This window comes from Aotus nancymaae, unplaced genomic scaffold (assembly GCF_030222135.1).
Source record: "Aotus nancymaae isolate 86718 unplaced genomic scaffold, 86718_ANA_hifiasm-v0.15.2.pri h1tg000012l, whole genome shotgun sequence".
Taxonomy (NCBI): domain Eukaryota; kingdom Metazoa; phylum Chordata; class Mammalia; order Primates; family Aotidae; genus Aotus; species Aotus nancymaae.
Window position 1 is genome coordinate 48,123,431 of NW_026988423.1, and position 20,439 is coordinate 48,143,869.

A 20,439-nucleotide genomic window follows, 5' to 3' on the forward strand; every position below is an offset into this window, starting at 1 on the left:
TGAGAGCCACGATCAAAGAGTGGTTTTCTTTAGGAAACAATTCTACTAAAAAAAACATGGGAATAGAAGTAATTTAAAATGTTCAAGACATTAAGTGCAGGACTGACTCCATATTGCTGTTTAATATGCTTCGTATCATAGGATATAAAAACTAACTCGCGATCTATGGATTGTTAAGCTGACACCTGAGACAGTCAAAGCCTGCCATAATTCAATATCCCACACTATTTTCTGGTTGTACCAAAAAATAAACAACCAGCAAATGATTTCACCTCTTGAAAAAAAGCATTTACACTTAAATAATGGGGTGAGGTGGGGATTCTCTCCTTCTTAAAAATGTTTCTAGAGCTACTAAAAAACTTGCACTTACAAAATAGTTGATAAAAATATTCCTCTGGATGGTACAAGAAGGGAGACAGGGACCACTGATAAGACACGGCATATGGTATTAATCAGACTTGGCTTCTTTCTCTCCTGCTTCATCAGAGGCTGGACTCTTCACTGCTGCCTTTTTCGGCTTTGCTTCCACTTTTTTTGCAGGAGGTTTTGCTGACAACTGCGCCAATCTCTTGGGTTCTTCCTTGTAGGGCGGAGGTGACCTTCCTTTTGGGCATCCTGGCGGCGGGGAGGTGTGTGCCGGGTGCCTGCAGGCTGCGGCGTTCCAAAAGCCTTTGCGAAGCTGGGCTGCCTGGCCGCTGCCACTTCTCCTGCTGCCCGAGCTGCTGAGAGCCACAGCGGGGGGTTTATGATCCGGTTTCTTGCTCTCCATTCTCCATGGTCTTTGCTGTCATTTGTCCCTCCTGCATCTGTCACCTGGGCTCCTTTGGTGGCTTCTCAACTCCTCTTTCTTACATGACATCTTCTCCCCTCTACCAGCTATTGTGATACCAAAATGCTGTGCACAACGCAAAGATCTGCTCACATTCCTGATCACAAACTTCCAGTCTTCCCATTGCCTCTAGAATAAAGTCCAACTCCTGGCTTTGCTTCTGAGACTCTCACACAGTACCAGCCTGGGTTTTTATTAGCTTTAGGTCCCATATTTGTGTGCTTGTTACAGTCTGTTTATTGTTCATTCTTGCCTCTTTTGCCTTTCTCCCAACTGTGAACATTCTCTGCCCAGAATTCCCAGTGGATAAACTGCCCATGGCTTTGCTAAAATTTCACTGCTCTTTTGAAATGTGCTTGCATCTTTAGGCTTGATGGTTTCTCCTCTGTGTTCCAGCTGAGCCTTCGTTCTCTAAGTAGTATTTTGGTACATGTGTTTTATCTCTGTGGTTAGTTTTATACATGTCTGTCTCCCATGAGATTGTTAATGTCCGGAGAGGAGAGGTGATGCTTTGTTCTTTACTCGAGTTTCGGTAAGGCCAAACACAGGGCCTTGTAAAGAGGAGACACCTAAGATTTGCCAAGATGATACTGTTATTTTCCACATTGAAATTTGAAGTTGTAAAATGGGCAGCTTATAGGCACTCTGGCTTGGGCTTCCTTTTTTTCTGAGAGGGAGTTTTGTTTTTGTTGCCCAGGCTGGAGTACAATGGTGCGATCTTGGCTCACCACAACCTCTGCCTCCTGGGTTCAAGCGATTCTCCCACCTCAGCCTCCTGAGTAGCTGGGATTACAGGCATGAGCCTCCATGCCAGGCTAATTTTGTGTTTTTAGTAGAGGCAGGGTTTCTCCATGTTGGTCAGGCTGGTCTTGAGCTCCTGACCTCAGGTGATCCACCCACCTCAGCCTCCCAAAGTGCTAGGATTATAAGCGTGAGCCACTGCCCCCAGCCTGGGCTTCCTTTTAAAGGGCAGGGCTGTTCCTGACCCCACTTTAACAGTATGACCAGGTTCTTTCCCAGTCCACCCCAGCTGCACTTTGAGACATGTTGCTCTGAAATGGTGGGGCTTTGGACCAGCTGTTCTGAGCTGGGATTACCACTGCTTTGATGTTATGGTCATCTGCAGGCTGTTTCAGCTCCTGGAAGGGGGCCATCAAGGTGAAGTCACACCTGTCTAGGCTCTGTTTATCCTTTCAATCCACCTCAGAGGTGGGGACAGCTTTTAGTACCTGATGTGTTATCTGGTTCTTTTTTTGAGACAAAAGAAATAGTGTTTTGTATTGCTTTGTGTGGGGAAGGGTAGGGTTGCATTTTGGTTTTGATTTCTGTTGCCTTTGGTATCTTGTCCAAACTGTTTGTGGCCTATCAGAGGGATGCATGCTGTTGAAACTTGGTTTTTCATTTTTGTGAAAGACTCTCCTGGCTTACATTCAGGTTCCCTCCCTGTATTACCATATATGGCACAACTAGTCTGTGAAGAGAGTTTTCTGATCCCTGTGGGACTAGAGCCCTTCTTAGGACCACTTTGGACTACAACTGTGTTCCCTATATTATTATTTTTTCTACCCACAGGAATTATACTGAAGAGTCTGCTTCTGAGGACAGTGAAGATGATGAGAGCGATGAAGAGGAAGAGGAGGAAGAAGAGGAGGAGGAGGAAGAAGATTATGAGGTGGCTGGTTTGCGATGTAAGTATTTTGTTTGCCTTTGTAGTTGATTTCACAGTCTTCTAAACTTGGAGCGCTTGGAAAGGGTGGCTTGGGAGTAGGTAGTGTGGCCGGCTTGCTCCCTTCTGTTTCTCTCATGTTGTGACTGTGGCTTGACTTAGCTGCCACGGGTTTAAATGGGTTTTCAAGATGGCGTTTAACTTTCTGCCTGGTAGGAGGAAAGGTGGCTTGATCTCAGTAGCATCAACCCACTTGCTCTAAGATTTAGTAGAATTCATGGTCCCAAGTATGTTTATGACAAGGCTGCTGGATCTAAGCTTCTGGGTGTGTGGGGACGATGGGGAAGGAAAGCTAGGCCCCTTGCCGTCTCCTAACAGCTCTTCTGGCTGTTGCTGCATTGCTGCTGTTAGAGAGTGACTTTTTCTCTCTGGCTACAGTGACTTTTTCCTCCCTGCATGTGCAGGGCTATAGCTTTGCTGGTGTGAAAAGAGATGACTGACTTTTTTGAAGGCTTAAATGTAAGGATGTTAGGAAAGTTCAGACCTGTTCTCACTGGATGCTGGTAGAAAAAAAGACATTATCTTTTGTGTTCATTCTCATTCTCTCATGTTCATGACTGTTGGAGAGGTGTGTTCGTGGCTGATGTCCTCTAGTCAGAGCCTTTCTTTTAACAGCCTCCCTCTTTCCAGAATACATTTTTTTTGAGATGGTCTCACTGTGTCACCTGGGCTGGAGTAAAGTGGTATGATCTCAGATTACCTCAATCTCTGCCTTCCAGGTTCAAGTGATTCTCCTGTCTCAGCCTACCGAATAGCTGAAATTACAGGCGCCTGCCACCACACCTGGCTGATTTTTGTATTTTTAGTACAGACGGGGTTTCCCCATATTGGCTAGGCTAGTCTCGAACTCCTGAGCTCACTAACTTAAAAATGAATCAGTATAGTACCATATTCTATAGTACTATAGAATCTGCTCTCAGAAAAACCAGGTGCAGTGGCTCACACTTGTAATCCCAGCACTTTGGGAGGCCAAGGCAGGAGGATCACTTGAGCCCAAGAGTTCAAGACCAGCCTGGGGAACACAGCGAGACCTGCCTGCCTCGGCCTCCCAAAGTGCTGGGATTACAGGCTGAGCCACTGTGCCTGGCCAATATACTTTTCTTTATAGGTTGGTAGAAAACAGATCACAGATCAAAATTTTTGATGAAGTTTTGAAGCAGTGGTACAGTTCCCAAGATCATAGCAGCTCTGAATGGTCTTGCTTGATATAAGGAGTGAGAGAGAAGATGCCTGGCATGACCAGTCTCTTACTGCAGTGAGACCACCAAAACCCAATGACTTGGGGCTTGCACATTTTCTCCTATCCTTCCACTTTCTGCAGAGGTGTAATTTGGGACACCTTAATCTCTCACATTCTAGCTGGCTCTTTTTGTTTGTTCACTGGGCCTGATTTTTCAGGTATCCTAGGGTAAGTGAATAGATGGCCCACCAGTCCTGCATTCAAGGATGTCATCCTTCTGTTGGTCAGAGTCTGTGACTTGGGCACACCTTTGTTTGGGAACATTTTTTATTTTTTTGAGATGATGCTCTTGTTCTGTTGCCCAGGCTGGAGTGCAGTTGATCTCCCAGGCTCAAGTGATCCTCTCCTGAGTAGCTGGGACTATAGGCATGTGCCACCATGCCCGGCTTTTTTGTAGAGATAGGGTCTCACTGTGTTCCCCAGGCTGGTTTTGAACTCTTGGGCTCAAGTGATCCTCCTGCCTTGGCCTCCCAAAGTGCTGGGATTACAAGTGTGAGCCACTGCATCTGGTTTTTCTGAGAGCAGATTCTGTAGTACTATAGAATATGGTACTGTACTGATTCTGTTTATTTTTAAGCTAGTGATTGCTTTCCACTTCTACGTTGTAGCTCTCTTTTCAAGGAACTGTTTTTCTAGGTTTCTGTGGCCTCTCCTTGACAGATGGATCTAGGAAGTATTTGGTACTTGAGAGCTTTTTTCAGCTCCATCTTTTAGACCACCAAAGATGTGGTTCCCAGGTGCAGCTGAAAGCTCTAGCACCTAAGCGTCAGCTTCTTACCGTTTCTTACTGGCCTGGGCTTGAGCTAGAGACCCTAAAGTAACCAAGGAAGGGTTCTCGTGGTCCAGAAATAGAATGGAAAGTAGTGTTTCTCGATTCTTCTTGTCACGGCCTCTCTAGACCCCTATCTGTGTCCAGTGTCATCTCCCCACTCCCCAGGGTGTTGGTGAGGGAAGGTGGTGGAAAGCCTGGAGCTAATCCTTAGGGCGTTGTTTCCCCAGGCTCACTGAGGAATGCTGGCTGGCTTGACGTGGTAAACCTGAGACACAAGTCATCTCACTGCCTTTGTATTCTTTTTTTTTGAGACGGAGTTTTGCTTTTGTTGCCCAGGCTGGAGTGCAGTGGCACAATCTCCACCTCCCAGGTTCAAGTGATTCTCCTACTTGAGCCTCCCTAGTAGCTGGGATTACAGAAATGTGCCACCGTGCCCGGATAATTTTGTATTTTTAGTAGAGGTGGGGTTTCACTTTGGTGGTCAGGCTGATCTCGAACTACCGACCTCAAGTGATCCACCCATCTCAGTCTCCCAAAGTGCTGGGATTACAGGAGTGGGCCACTATGCCCAGCCTGTATTCTTTAGTCTCTCGTTGGGTACCCTGGGCAGGGCTCTTATGGAGGGGACTAGCTCTAAATTGTATTTAATGAGGCAGCCTTGTGGCCTTTCATGTAAGGACCAGCTTTTCTCTGAAAATACACTGATGATGAGTGTAGAGTAACTCTAGAGGTTACAACACAGGGTCCATTTTACAAACCAGTTCCATCTCACATGTAAATAACATCCACTTACTCAGGCTGACCTATTAGCAGATGGCTTCTATTTCTCAGAGTTTATAGTCGATTCCTGCAAGGGCCTCATGGCTGGGAGCAACCGTGCAGAGTGCGGGCAGGACAGAAGTACTGAAGGGCCTGGCCTTCTCAAGGGCTTTGGCAGTGGATGAAAGATACCCATACTTCATCTGCTGCTGCTGCTGCCTTTTAGTGTCCTGTTAGGTAAGGCAAGAGAAGATAGCAACAGTACCTTAAAACCAAAGGAAGCCACCGCTTTTCTTGTCCAGATTGTCCCTGCATCCTTTTTCCCTATTTTGAAGATTCTCATTCCTTCACCTTCAGTTGTTCTGTGCTGAATCTATATTTTTGTTTCAGTGAGACCTCGAAAGACCATCCGGGGCAAGCTCAGTGTCATCCCCCCTCCAGCAAGGTCAGGCCGGCGCCCGGGTAAGAAGCCACACTCTACCAAGAAGGCTCAGCTGAAGGCACCACCTGTGGATGATGCTGAGGTGGATGAACTGGTGAGAATTATTTATCATCCCTCCTCTAACCTTTCTGTTTTTTATTCCCACCCCTGACATTAGGAATTCATCAGGCAACAAATGGTATGGGAGCCTCCCCCTCCTTCCTGCTCCCTAACTTGGAAGGCAGATGGGTGGGCCTGTAGGCAGACAGAAGCAGCAGGCCCTCCAGGAACAGCTATGTCCGGCATTCCCTTGCTGTAGCCTACAGACTAGCTAGCAGGCAGCCTGCAACTTATTAAGGATTTAAAAATAGTATCCATGTGTCTCTAGTGGGCCCAGAGGGGCTGGGTCTTCATTGTGGGAATGTCAGCAATGTTGGAGCCTCACTTACTGTTGGGTCGACAGTTGTTATGGGAGGGATATTACCCTCCCCTCTGCTCCTTAACCAATGTAATTTTAGTAGTTTTTAGATCTCACTTGAGCTTTAAAGAACAAAAAAGAAACTCTTGAAAAGGTGCTTGTTTTGACAGATGAAATTGGAGTTGGGGGCTTAAGGCAAGCCACTGAAGAGATCAAAGGGCATGAGAGGATGCTCGTGTTGGCCCAGCCTTCACCCCTTGGGCTTGAGTCACAGCTTTGTTATGGCTACCTGGAGTGGAGACCCCACCCCTTCCTGCTTAGCCACTTAGCCCTCACATGTCCTCATATGTCTGGTGGAAGAGCCCAGGAAGGGAATTGGGCCTCTTGCTTCTCTTCCCAGAGGCACCTCACCCCCACAGAATTGGCTGCTGGTGGCCCAGATAGCCTGGCTTTCTGCAGTGGCTTGTTGATGCCCTTCCATGGTGTCACTGTAACCCCAGGTCCACCTGTTCTCTGAGAAGAACAGTGGCCTCCTCCAGCAGACCTCCAGCAGGACTGCTGGGAAAGACGGCCCCTGCTGCCTGCTCTCTGCTGCTTTGATCGCCATGCCCCTGGGGGAGGTGAGTGGACCACTGGGAAGATGCAGGCCTCATGGGCCGAGGGTGCTCCCTGACTTGAATGTCAGGTTTCAGCACCTCTGCTTCAAGGAAATAGTTGAACTGTCTTCCTTTTTTGAGCAGATACAGTCATTTTCTGCCCTGTCCACTCTTCCTCCTGTCTTGAATCTGTAATAACATTGTTCTTTCTTTCCTGCCAGGTGCTTCAGAGCAAGCGGAGCTCCCGGAGGCAAAGCCTGGAGCTGCAGAAGTGTGAAGAGATCCTCCACAAGATCGTGAAGTACCGTTTCAGCTGGCCCTTCAGGTGAGCACTGTATTCTCAGGCGCAGGGGAGAGGAGTGGCCTGGCAGGTTCTGAAAGCTTCCAGCGCCCCTGAGGGTCTCTCAGCCAAGCCCGTCTTTCAGGACGTGTCTTAGTGGCAGGGCTGCTGCCATTAGGGCTGTGCAGATTCTCTCCATTTGGTTCTTCTCCATAGGGAGCCCGTGACCAGAGACGAGGCCGAGGACTACTATGATGTGATCACGCAGCCCATGGACTTTCAGACAGTGCAGAACAAATGTTCCTGTGGGAGCTACCGCTCTGTGCAGGAGTTTCTTACTGACATGAAGCAAGTGTTTACCAATGCTGAGGTTTACAACTGCCGCGGCAGCCATGTGCTAAGCTGCATGGCGAAGACAGAACAGTGTCTGGTGGCTCTGTTGCATAAACACCTTCCTGGCCACCCATATGTCCGCAGGAAGCGCAAGAAGTTTCCTGATAGGCTTGCTGAAGATGAAGGGGACAGTGAGCCAGAGCCCATTGGACAGTCCAGGGGACGAAGACAGAAGAAGTAGAGAGACAGGGCCGTGGTAAGGGAGCTGAGGTGGGGGATAGCGGGGAACAGCGAGGGAGGGTGGGAGGGAGACGAGAGAGGAAGACCAAAAACTCGGAAGAGATTGCAGGGAGTCCGGAAACACCCGTCATCCCAAGCTTATGCTGTTTTTCTAAAAGCTCTTTGGAGGACTTGATGTTGGGCTGGTGGTCTTTGTCCAGAAATATTCTGGGATGAAGAGGGCCATAACCCTCCCTTCCGAGAGTTTGCAGGAGGAGCCTGAGGGTCTAGCTTTTCTGGTGAACCCAGTTCCTGCTCCTGCCTTCTTTTCTGAGGCCTCTCCCACTCTGGCTTGTACCACAGTGCCAAGCCCCTCTGGTCTTCAGGGGAGGGATCGCTGTGTTACATAGTAAGCTCGGGGTAGTCAGGCCGACAGGGGAGATGGTGGCGAGTTTTCTTTTTTAATCTGTATTTATATAGAGTCTTGTTTCTTTAAGCCCATACTCTGTCTCTTCCCCCATCTTCCTCTCAGGTGACAGTATCAGTGAGTGCCATACAGAATTCTGTATTCACCAGCATCATGGATCAGTTGTGGTCTTTTGAGTTGATCTTGGCAGAGTAAAGGGACATGTCCTGGAGCCATTCCTGAATATCTCCCCTTCTTTGTGACAACCTCCCCCCCTCCCTCCCAAAAAAAAAACAAAAAAACAAAACTAAGGCACTTCAGTAAGAGACTGGAGTCCTGCTTATAATCATGCATATAACCTTTACTTTGATGGATCTGGCCAGAGGGATGTTGGAGCCCAGCCCACCCTCATACCAGACAAGCTCTTAGGGGAGCAGAAGAAAAGCAGGAAGAATTTAAATGTTTAATTTTTTTTAATTGACTTTTCTAGTTATTAAAAGTTGCTTGTTTCAGCAGTGATATTGTATAAAGAATATCTTGTAAGATACTCTGACATCTCGCTTTGGCACATGTACAGTACAGTTTCTATGATAACGTGTTTGCTCTAACTTCCCCGTCTTCTCCCTCAGCCCGTCCACTCTCCTGCACAGCAGTTGGGTTGGAGGCTCATTGAGGCAAGCAGCCACATCAGGGGGTGGCTCGGGAGGGTGCTGCGTCCGCTGCTTCCCATGCCTGTTCTGACCTCAGACTTGGAACTCCTCGAGAACCTGAAGATTCCAGTGGTCAGTGTTGGTGGGGGCTGGGAGGAGAGAGCGGCAGAGAAGCTCTGAGAGCCCCTTCCCATAACAAATCTAGCTCTAGTTGTTATATTTAGGCAAAACTTTGTAGTCTTCTTTCCCTTTTATGATGGATTTTGATAAAAGTACAAAACAGGGTTTAATTTTCTTTTTTATTGACTTTGAATTTGGAAAATTTGAGCACCCAAGCTCTTCTGTACCTATTTAATACAGTCCACCAAGGGGACTGCAACTCCAAGAACATGAGAATAATGCCTCTATTAAACTTCGGAGTGTGGCCCCTGCTTCTCCCGTCCTCCTTGCCCAGGGACGGCGGGGATTGCTCCAGGGCTGGCGGGTAGTTTACCGTCCCTTCTACAGGCATGGAGTTGGCACTGACATCACAGCTTCATAACCCCTGCCACCGCCAGCTTCCCCTGCCTCTTCTCCTAGATCCAGTCTGTTCTTGTTCATAGTGAGAATTCTGTGTTCCCACTTCAGTGACACCTGAATTTTTTTTTTTTTTTTTGTCTTCAAGGAGGAAGGGCCCCATTAAAGGGTGAACTTGTAATAAATTGGTTTCAAATAAACCTCATGTACTTGTGTTTATACGGAAGAAACCATTCTGGTGGCTGTTTCTTCGTGTTCTGTCTTGGGTGAGGGTGGGTAGTGCTGTCTCAAGTGCTGCTTTCCCACTGACTCTTGGAGCCAGGTCCTCTGAAGCCTGGGCCTCTAGTCAGAGGGCCTCTCAATGTTCTTTTTTTTCTTTTTTTTTTTTGAGACGGACTTTCGCTCTTGTTACCCAGGCTGGAGTGCAATGGCGCGATCTCGGCTCACCGCAACCTCTGCCTCCTGGGTTCAAGCAATTCTGCTTCAGCCTCCCAAGTAGTTGGAATTATAGGCACACGCCACCATGCGCAACTAATTTTTTTGTATTTTTAGTAGAGACTGGGTTTCCCATGTTGGCCAGGCTGGTCTCGAACTCCTGACCTCAAGTGATCCGCCTGCCTTGGCTTCCCAGAGTGTCAGGATTACAGGCGTGAGCCGGTGCAACCAGCCTCAAGAAAAATTCCAGACACAGAAACAGTGAAAAAGTAGAATTCCCATGCACTTGGCTCTGATGGTTCTACCACATGGCCAATCTTGTTTTATTTGTGCCTTCATATATCTTTTAAAGTCCAACTGGTTTGCCAGGCACGGTGGCGTGTGCCTGTAGTCCCAGCTACTCGGGAGGCTGAGGTGGGAGGATGGCCTGAGTCCAGGAGTTCTGGGCTGTAGTGCGCTATGCCAGTCGGGTGTCTGCACTAAGTTCGGCATCAATATGGTGACCTCCTGGGACTAGGGGACCACCAGGTTGCCTAAGGAGGGGTGAACCAGCACAGGTTGGAAATGGAGCAGGTCAAAACTCCCGTGCTGCTCAGTAGTGGGATCTCACCTGTGAATAGCAATTGGACTCCAGCCTGGGCAACATAGCGAGACCCCATCTCTTAAAAAAAAAAATCCAGCTGGTTCATGTGTGTAGCTGCCTAACAGCACCCACTGATGAAATACAGAGATTTTGCTGAGCCACTGTCCTGGGACCAGTTACTGAGAAAGGGCCAGTTCCTGACCAGCTGAGCCAGGTGAAGCTGGCGAAATGGGAAGAGCCTTTGAGGCCTGAACCTTGGGTGCAGGTTCTGCCGCTGACCGGCTTTATGGCCTTGGTAAGCATGGGCTTCGAGCCACAGCCTACACAGGGGACTTAGGGGTTTTTGTCCTGCCTGGAGGAAGCGGGCTTGCCCCAACAGCAAATTGAATTTGCCCGGTTCATCCACTCTGGCCCTCCACCTCTGGAGAAGAGAGCCGTGCTCCCGCTGGACATTTTCTGCATGGCGACGGTGACATTTGGGGCTCCCAGCCTTCCTCTGTGAAGTCCTGCTCCTCCAGTAATTTTCCTAGGCACACACTAGGATACCCCCTTGGGATCGTCACCTCTGGTCATGTCCTGGTCTCAGCACACTCTCAGCTGCCGCCTCCCTTCAAATGCTGTGGCCTTGTGGGGCAGCCACTTCACTTTGATTATTGCAAATGGGGGTGTGGGAACTCCATCTCTTGAGGACAGGGGTCTGAGTCATGGCTTCTGGGAGTCAGCTGAGGCCTGTCCTTGTCCCGCACACTGTTTTTTTCTCCTTACATCTTGTCTTTGGGGAGGGGACCTGGTCAGTGGACTTGGTTGGCAGTGAGGTGGCATCTGGATTCCAACAGAACCACTCAGAGAGGGCACCTCTTCCTGCTGGCCAGGGGCCAGGACGTCTCTAGCAGGACACTGAGGAGCCCATCTCTTGTTAACCACACTCTCCTAATCCCGGCCCTGGGCCTCCCAGCCTTAATGACACCCAGGACTGCCGTGTCTAGGAGCTGCTTCCTTGAGGGGGCAACTTCCTGGGAATAGGATCTGGGGCCCACCATGCACCCCACAGGGACAGGCTCACCCTTTGAGGGGCTTGTGGGTGTGTGGTGCTGCTCTAGTGCTGCTCTCTGAAAACCCCAAATGCTGGGCACCAGGGCCACTAAGGGGCAGGCCCCGGTCCGGACACGCGATGCACATGCTAGCACTTGTGGGTTTCCAAAGTATTTTTGCTTGGCCGTAGAAGTTTCCTTAATGGGCATAGGGGGAGGTTTGGCAGTGGGAGGGGCATTTGTTTCCTCCCCACCTGCTTTGCCCAGCTTCTGGGGACATAATTTCACCAAGACACACCCTGCCGTTCCCCACCAGGACCTAATCGGATCCCTGGTGTGGAAATCACAAAAACTCTGGAGGCAGACTTGGGTTCAACTCCCAGCTTGGCCTCAAACTGCCTGGTCATGAGCTCCAGCGGCCAAGCCATCTAAACACTTCCCTTCCAAAACTTGGGGTGAGCAGGATCACATGGGAGGCCTGTGTTTCCTTCTTCCCTTTCCTCCAGGGCCTGGGACTTATTTCCATAGCATCTTCCAGGGTTGAGAAGGCTGGTAGGGCCCTGCCCTCCCTCCCAGGTCCTGGCCTCAAAGCAGAACCCCCTGGGGCCTGTCCTGACCCTGCACTGCCCCTCTCTTCGCTCCCATCCCAGCTGCCCTGGAAACCAGCACCAGGCTCATGTCTGCTGAGCAGGACATGGCCACTGACGGCAACGAAGAAGGGGCGGGTGGGTGCCCTGGGATGCTCATCCTTCCCCCAACCCCCTGCCTTTCCCACACCCTGCCCGCCTTGCTCTTCCCAAGTCTGGAATCCTTTCGCTCCAGCTGCCCCTGTCCTGGTGCAGGCCCTTCCCATCTTCCCTCCCACTGCCTGTGAGTCCAGCTCACTGTAGCCTCTGCCCCTAGTGTGGGCACTACTGCCTCCAACAAGCGCATTCTGTTTCCCACTCAAAGACCCTTGCATAGCCAGGCGCGGTGGCTTGTGCCTGTAAACCCAGCATTTTGGGAGGCCGAGGCGGGTGGATCACTTGAGGCCAGGAGTTCAACACCAACCCGGGCAACATGGTGAAATGCTATCTCTACAAGAAAATACAAAAGATGAGCCAGGCATGGTGGCGGGCGCCTGTAATCCCAGCTACTTGAGTAGCTGAGGCAGGAGAATTGCTTGAACCTGGGAGGCGGAGGTTGCAGTGGGCCGAGATCATGCCACTGCACTCCAGTCTGGGCAACAGAGTAAGACTCCATCTCAAATTAAAAAAAAAAAAACCCTATGTGCAGCATTACAAGAGGGGTAGGGTCACTTGGCTCTGTTGGTAAAAGGCACACGGGGACTTAATGTATGCTCTGCCAGAAGCGAAGGATTTAGATGGAGAGGGCATTCTCCGTGAAATAAACGGCCTAAGAACAGGTGCTCGGGCTGTGAGCTTCCCTGGGGTAGCACTGCTCCTTGTGGTGAGGGATACCCCTTAACCCCCTCAGCCCATGATGGTCTTGTCTCCTGGGAGCTTGACCCAACCTGTTTGGTTCTCACTGGATTATTCTTGTCCCTGTGGGATTGGTGGTTGGGGTAGGGCACAGGGCTCTAGCCTGAGAGGCCCTGGGTTTGGGGCTGTGCCTCACCATTGATCCTTGGCACCTGAGCGCCTCCCTTCTGGGGCCTCCTGGTGGCTCCAAAGTGAGGCTGGCAGCAGGGCTGGACCTCTGGGATTGCCTGGCACTGACACCAAATGCCAGTCATGTGTGTAGTAGGCACCCAGGGACAGTAACTAAGACCCTCACCTGGCTGGAGTCACAGTAGCCAAGATGGGGCCCTGGGGTTTGACCCCAAGCCAATAGGGGTCTCCAGATGGCCACACATGCCCAGCTACCCACCCGCAGAAACAGGGCAGGCCCTAGGAGCCCTAAGCTTTCCCAGCATGCTGATGGGACATGGGGCCTTTCCACATACCCTGCCCCACTGTGGAGCTCTGCACACCGGGCTGCCTCATTCCCACCGCTGTCATCAGCACCTCAAATCTGACAAGCTTTGGAGCTGGGGGCCCAATTCCCACTCTACTCAAGGGCTTCCCAGCTCCACGCACATGTCTGTGCTACCCAGAGGGCCGCAGACCAGTCCAGCCTCATCTTCCCCCACCTGGAGACACCAGGGAGCGGGCTGGGGCTGCCCTTACGGGCAATCTTCCAAGGCCCCAGGGAGGGGGCGTTCGTGACAATACTGACACAGGCTGATGCCCTCACTTTCCACACCAATGAGAAAAGCAAGGCCCCAGAGAAGGAAAACTCAGCCACAGCCTCAAACTGGACTCCTGGGGCCAGAGGTGCTGGCGTCACCCTGGGAGATTCCCTGAACATCCCGCAGGCGTCCCTGTCTCCATTTGGAAGAAGGGAGGGGAAAACATGCACGCATGGTGTCTGGGACTCCTGCAGCTGTTCTGGGGGGACTTCCTCCTGATTGGGGGATGCCAGTACCCACCGCCAGCTCCACTTACAAGGGAGACTCCTGCAGGGCCCTCGCCCTCCTACCTCCCCACTTCCCAGCCAGAGAGAACTCAGCAGTGCCACGCGGGGGTTTATTCCAGTCACAGCTTCCAGAGGAACGCAACAATAAATTACATCATTAAATAAACTCCAGCTGGACCGTGCCCCTTCTGCCCCCTCCTCTCCATATCCTCTCCTAGGACCCTATGGGGACTCAGTCTGGCCCAGCCCCCATGTTAGGGGAGCTGGGGACATGAGCCTCACGGGGTACCCTCCCTGGTCCTCAGCCCCCTGGGCTCACTTGCCTGACCTTGACAGCTGGGTAGCTGCTAGTCAGCTGTCTTGGGAAGGAGGGGGGCAGGGCGTGGAGGGCAAGGAGGGGGCAGTAGACACCCCGAGCCAGGCCTGTGTCGCTAGAGGTGTGTGGGGTTCTCCAGAGAGGGGTCCGTCTTAGTCATGTGCAAGACCACGGTGGGAGCCTTATAGTGGCAGTGCATGCCACGGCCATAGCCCCCGGGGGTCCGGCAGGCCTTGGCCCGGGCGCGGCCAGCTGCCATCTTGCGGTGGCACAGGCTCTGCCAGGTCTGGAAAGTCTTGGAGCTCCACACCCAGATGCCGCTGGTGATGCCCACCACCAGCGACATGAAGATTTTCAGCATGAAGACGGCCACGGTGGGCACCGAGCCCCCTGGCAGCGAGCAGTCCCTCCGGCCTCCAGGCCCGGCCGCCGCTGCGCATGACTGCTCTGTGGCCCGAAGACGCCAGAAGTCCATGTTGAGGCGTTCGTAGACGTAACAAACAATGACGCAAGTGGCGGGCACCGTGTAGAGGATGGAGAAGACCCCAATCTTGACCATGAGCTTCTCCAGCTTCTCTGTGTTGGTGCCGCCTGTCTTCATGATCTTGCGGATGTGGAAGAGGGCCACGAAGCCGGTCAGGAGGAAGCTACTGCCCAGCACCAGGTAGCAGGAGAGAGGCACCAGCACGAAGCCCGTGAGTGCTGCCGCGTCTGAGCTGGCCACGTAGCAGAGCCCGGTCAGCTCATCCCCGGCCACCTTGCGCAGGGTCAGGATGACGATGGTCTTCAGCGCGGGCAGGCCCCAGGCAGCCATGTGGAAGTAGCTGCCGTGGGCCTCGATGGCCTCGTGGCCCCATTTCTTCCCGGCCGCCAGGAACCAGGTGAGCGTCAGGACCACCCACCAGAGCGAGCTGGCCATGCCGAAGTAGTAGAGCAGCAGGAAGACCAGTGTGCAGCCCGTGTTCTCCAGGCCCTCCTGGATCACGTAGAGCGCGCCCGCCTCCTGGTCACAGGCCACGCTCTGTGCCCCGGCCACCGCGCGGATCAGGAAGGCCAGCGAGTAGACGTTGTAGCACATGGAGAGGAAGATGATGGGGCGCTCGGGGTACTGGAAGCGGTGGGGCTCTAGCAGGAAGGTGAGCACCGTGAAGGCGGTGGAGAAGAAGCACAGCGCCGACCACACGGCCATCCAGACCAGCGCGAAGTCCTTGTCACTCCGGGACCAGAACACCTCGACCTCGGGCCCGCAGCGCGGCGCGCACGAGCGGCTCTTCTCCACGTACTGGAACTTCTCCGGGTTCTTGCAGGTGCGGCCGCCGCCCGCGCCCGGGCCCGGGTCTCCGGGAGGGCGCGCGGGCCGCGGCGCCACGGGCAGCATGCCCAGGCCCTTGTGGGGCTCCGTGGGGCCGGCCGTGGCGTTCTCGGGCGCCTCCATGCACAGCGCGTGCGGGTCGTTGCGCGTGGGCAGCCGGGCGCAGTCGAGCGAGTCCGGCCAGCCGAAGTTGAACTGCTCCATGATGGGCGCGCAGCGCAGGCGCGCCTGCTCGCACATGGGCCGGCAGGCGGGGATGGGCGTCGAGACCTGGTCGGTGCACATGGGCGCGTAGAGCGAGCACAGGAAGAAGCGCAGGTGGCTGTGGCAGCCGTACTGCACCAGGGGCGCGAACTCCGCCAGCTCGGCGGCCGCCTCGCCCTGCGACGTGTGGCCCAGCAGGTTGGGCATGCGGGTCAGGTTGTAGCCGATGCCGCGGCACATGGGGATCTCCACCGCCTGGCACGGCGCCGCCCCGCGCCCGCGCTCCGGGTCGAAGCGGCCGATCTCCAGCGCCGCGCCGCCCGCCGCCAGCAGCTGCCACAGCAGCAGCGCCCCCCGCAGCGGCGCCACGGCCATCCCGGGCGGCGCGGGCCGAGGGCGGGAGCGCGGCCCCGGCTCACTCGGGCCGAGCGGTCCCGCGCCCCGGTGCCTGCCCGCCACGTCGCGGGGCGCGGGCCATCGCCGAGCCGCCACGTGTGTCCGGGCGCCCTGGGCAGCGCGCGGGCAGCCTCCCGAGGGACAGGAGCCGCGGAACCCGCCGAGCCGCCACCGCCGCTGCCACCCGAGCTGCCGCCGAGCCAGAGCCGGCGCAGCCTCCCGGGGCCGCGGCTACCAGCCCCCGGGGCGGGGCTCCGGGAGGACACGCCCAGGGACACGCCCCCGCTGGGCTTTAAAGGCGCCGTGTCTCCCTGCCCCGCGAAGCGCGGGGTGGGGCGGAGCCTGGTGAGTGCCTGCCCGTTCGCCTTCTGCTTCCACTCGGTTCTTCCCCTTCCCTTGCTGCCTGGGCGAGGCTGCGGGAAGGCCTCGTGCCCACACTCTCATGCTAGGTAGCCTCATTTTACTCTAGGCGGGAGGCTTTTTTTTTTTTTTTTTTTTGAGACGGAGTTTAGTCCTTGTCGCCCAGGCTGGAGTGCAGTGGTGAGATCTCGGCTCACTGCATCCTCCGCCTCCCAGGTTCAAGTGATTCTCCTGCCTCAGCCTCCCGAGTAGCTGGGATTACAGGCATGCGCCACCACGCCCGGCTAATTTTTTTGTATTTTTAATACAGATGGGGTTTCACTATGTTGCCCAGGCTCGTCTGGAACTCCTGACCTAAGGTGATCCACCCACCTCGGCCTCCCAAAGTTCTGGGATTACAGGCGTGAGCCACCACGCCCAGCCGGGAGACTATTTTTATTTTTAATTATTATTTCTTTTTAGAGACAGGGTCTCGTTCCCAGGCTGGAGTCCAGTGGCGTGATCATAGCTCACTGCAGCCTCCATCTCCCAGCCTCAAGTGACCTTATGCCGCCTCAGCCACTAGAGTAGTTGGGATTACAGGCGGACACCACCACTCCCGGCTAATTTTGTATTTTTAGTAGAGATGGAGTTTCTCCATTTCGGTCAGGCTGGTCTCGAACTCCCAACCTCAGGTGATCTACCCTCCTCGGCCTCCCAAAGTGCTGGAATTACAGTTATGCTCCACCGTGTCCAGTAGGGGAGACCATTTCTAAGCCTTCCCACAAGTGGAAGCCTCTGCTTTGTACTCAGTGGCAGCTCGAATGCAGCCTCTGCCTCTCCTCTGGGTGCATGTGACTTGGGGCTCCTCTCTGAGCCTCAGCTTGCTTTTCTGTAATGAAGGCAGATAATCCTACTGTTAAAATCAACAATTCTGCCACGCACGGGGCTTCACACCTGTAATCCCAGAACTTTGGGAGGCTGAGGCAGGAGGATCACTTGAGCTCAGGATTTTGAGACCAGCCTGGGCAACATAGTGAGACCTCATCTCTAAAAAAGAAAATAGTAATAGTTAAAAATTTATTTACTTATTTTTTTGAGATGGAATTTCGCTCTTGTCACCCAGGCTGGAGTGCAATGGCATGACCTCGGCTCAGTGCAACCTCCGCCTCCCGGATTCAAGCAATTTTCCTGCCTCAGCCTCCCAAGTAGCTGGGATTATAGGCACATGCCACCACACCCGGCTAATTTTTGTATTTTTACTAGAGATGGGGTTTCTCCACGTTGGCCAGACTGGTCTCAAACTCCTGACCTCAGCTGATTCACCTACCTTAGCCTCCCAAAGTGCTGGGATTACAGGCGTGTGCCATCGAGGCTGGCCTGAGGAAAATAAAGGGAAATAAAGAAAAGAAAGAAACAACTCATGTGTTGGACACCTGAATCTGATTGATCATGCTGCACACTTAACCTCAGTGTATCTTCTCAGCAATCCAGGAATGCCACACTATCCTCATTTCCCAGATGGGGAAACTGAGGCTCAGAGAGGAATGACATACCCAAGGGCACAGAGCTACTAAGTGTTCCATTTGTGACTGTCTGTTCTGGATCCCATACTCATTTCACAAGGCCACTGTACTCCTTTGGGGAGTGGCACCATCACCCTCTCAGCTCTCTCTAGGCTGCCCCCTGGAGACCCCTGGCACCTGCTTAGACATTGCCACGATTCCTGGGTAGCTCTGTGGGTGAAATCCAATTGCCACCGGCAGGCCACACAAGGGGCAAGGGACCCTGATCTGGGACTCTTTAGAGAAGGCCATCCCCCTTCCACCCATCTGTTCCTATTCCCTTGGCCTGGAAACACCTGGAGGATGCAGAATGTTTCACTTGAGCACTTAGCACTGTTTCATGTGAGCACTCAGCACTATTTTACATGAGCATTTAGTACCATTTCACGTGAGCACTTAGTACCATTTCACGTGAGCACTTAGTACCATTTCACGTGAGCACTTAGCACCGTTTCACATGAGTACTGAGTACTGTTTCACATGAGCACTTAGTACCGTTTCACGTGAGCACTTAGCACCATTTCACGTGAGCACTTAGTACTGTTTCACATGAGCACTTAGTACCATTTCACGTGAGCACTTAGCACCATTTCACATGAGCACTTAGTACTGTTTCACGTGAGTACTTAGTACTGTTTCACATGAGCACTTAGCACTGTTTAACACAAGCACTTAGCACAGGGCTAGGCACCCTGGCTGAGCTCAGGGATGGTGAGTGAATGAAAGAGTGAGTAACCTATAATGGCAGGGAGGCACAGAAACTGACCGAGGACCTGCTTTGAGCCTCCTGGAGTCTGGGCCAGGCATTTTGCAGTGATCGTTTGTTTACCCTCATCACAGTGCTACAAGGAATCCTGTAGCCATTTTACAGATGAGAAATTGAGGCTTAGCAAACTCAAAGTATTTTGCCCAGGATTATGCAGCTCGTAAGGGTCAAGGTTGGCATCCAGCCTCCTCCATTGCAAGAGGCTGCCTGTTACCACCACCAGAGGCAGGGCACCAGCCCAGCCGGCCCAACTCAGCCACACCTGCCGGCCACAGAGCCTAGCCTGTGGTGGGGACTCTGGGAGGCGTCAGCAGCAGTGGCGGTGATGGTTAGAAAATGGGGCCACCGTTTCCCACTCATCTCTGTAATTAGATGCCGGTGGAAGCCTCTAGGGCTCCCAGACACGTGTGGGTGGCTCAGAGATGGCCCGCGCCCTGAGACCGGTGGGCAGGCACCGGTTTGTGGGACTGCTCAGCTCGAGTGAGCCAGGCCGTGTTCCTGCCCTCGGCCCCGGCTGCCAGGGATGGCTGTGGCGCTGCTGCAGGGGGGCCGGCGGGGGGGTGCTGGTGCTGTGGCCCTTAGAGCTGTGCTGGAGCAGGGAGGGGACCAGGCAGGGCACATGCCTTCTTGGGCATCCACGCAGCCCCTCACTCTTCAAGAGGACCTGGGAGACAGGGCACCAAGGAGATGCACCAAAGAGATGCAGCCAGCCCCTGTGTCCAGCACACAGTAGCACTCAGGCCCACATGGGCCATGAGAGGTCCTGAACTTCCCAAGAAGGCAAGGCAGGAGTGTGCTACCTGTGGCCCTGGGGGACCCAGGCTGGGCATCGTGGCTCAAGCCTGTAATTCTAGCACTTTGGGAGGCCAAGGTGGGAGAATCACTTGAGCCCAGGAGTTCGAGACCAGCCTGGGCAACATAGCAAGACCCACACCATCTCTAAAACATAAAAATAAACAAAAAAGTCAGGCATGGTGGTGTGCGTCTACAGTCTCAGCTACTCAGGAGGCTGAGGCTGGAGGATCGCTTGAGCCTGGGAGACTGCAGTGAGCCATAAACACAGCACTGCTTTCCAGCCTGGGCAACAGAGTGAGACCCTGTCTCTAGGCAAAAAGAGAGAGAGAGAGAAAGGGAGGAAGGGAGGGAGGGAGGGAGGGAGGAAGAGAAAGAGGGAAGGAAGGAAGGACAGAAGGAAAGGGAAGGAGGGAGGGAGGAAGGGAAGGAAGGGAGGGAAAGAGGAAGGAAGGAAGGACAGAAGGAAGGAGGGAAGGAGGGAGGGAGGAAGGGAGTGAAGACGGGGGGGAAGGAGGGAGGGAAGGAAGGAAGGAAGGAAGGAAGGAAGGAGGGAAGGAAGAAAAGAAGGAAGGAAGGAGGGAAGGAAGGAAGGAGGGAAGGAAGGAAGGAGGGAAGGAAGGAGGGAAGGAAGGAAGGAGGGAAGGAAGGAGGGAAGGAAGGAAGGAGGGAAGGAGGGAAGGAAGGAGGGAAGGAAGGAAGGAGGGAAGGAAGGAAGGAGGGAAGGAAGGAAGGAAGGAAGGAGGGAAGGAAGGAAGGAGGGAAGGAAGGAAGGAGGGAAGGAAGGAAGGAGGGAAGGAAGGAAGGAGGGAAGGAAGAAGGAAGGAGGGAAGGAGGGAAGGCAGGCAGGCCAGCCCCAGCTTTGATCATCTGGGCAATGATAATGGATGGTCCCAAAGCCTGAGTAGCGGCTGCCCAGAATAAAGTGTGTGCTCTTAGGGATGGCAGTGGAAGCCCCTCCAAGCAGAGCCCCCCTCCCCACCTCTTCAGTTCCTGCCACACCCCACACCCCACTCTTACTCCTTCCTAGAAACACCCAGCAAAATCATGCCTCCAGGCCTTTGCCTGGCCTGTTTCC

The 20,439-nt window shown here is 53.3% G+C and overlaps 2 protein-coding genes across 2 annotated transcripts in view; one reads left to right on the forward strand and one right to left on the reverse strand.

Moving 5' to 3' along the window:
* The window catches only part of BAZ1B (bromodomain adjacent to zinc finger domain 1B), a 79,567-nt gene extending 70,633 nt beyond the window's left edge, over positions 1-8,934 (forward strand). The window contains exons 16-20 of the mRNA XM_064375670.1: positions 2,402-2,517; positions 5,717-5,862; positions 6,983-7,086; positions 7,258-7,630; positions 8,126-8,934. Of these exons, the coding sequence (XP_064231740.1) occupies positions 2,402-2,517; positions 5,717-5,862; positions 6,983-7,086; positions 7,258-7,615 (724 nt within the window). The 3' untranslated portion in view covers positions 7,616-7,630; positions 8,126-8,934. The remainder of the gene's footprint in view (positions 1-2,401; positions 2,518-5,716; positions 5,863-6,982; positions 7,087-7,257; positions 7,631-8,125) is intronic.
* Positions 8,935-13,767: 4,833 nt separating this feature from the next.
* On the reverse strand, positions 13,768-16,107 carry FZD9 (frizzled class receptor 9). The gene has a single exon (XM_012449041.3). The coding sequence runs from the start codon at positions 15,876-15,878 to the stop codon at positions 14,103-14,105; it is 1,776 nt and encodes a 591-aa protein (XP_012304464.3). The 5' UTR covers positions 15,879-16,107; the 3' UTR covers positions 13,768-14,102.
* Between the last annotated feature and the right edge of the window lie 4,332 nt (positions 16,108-20,439).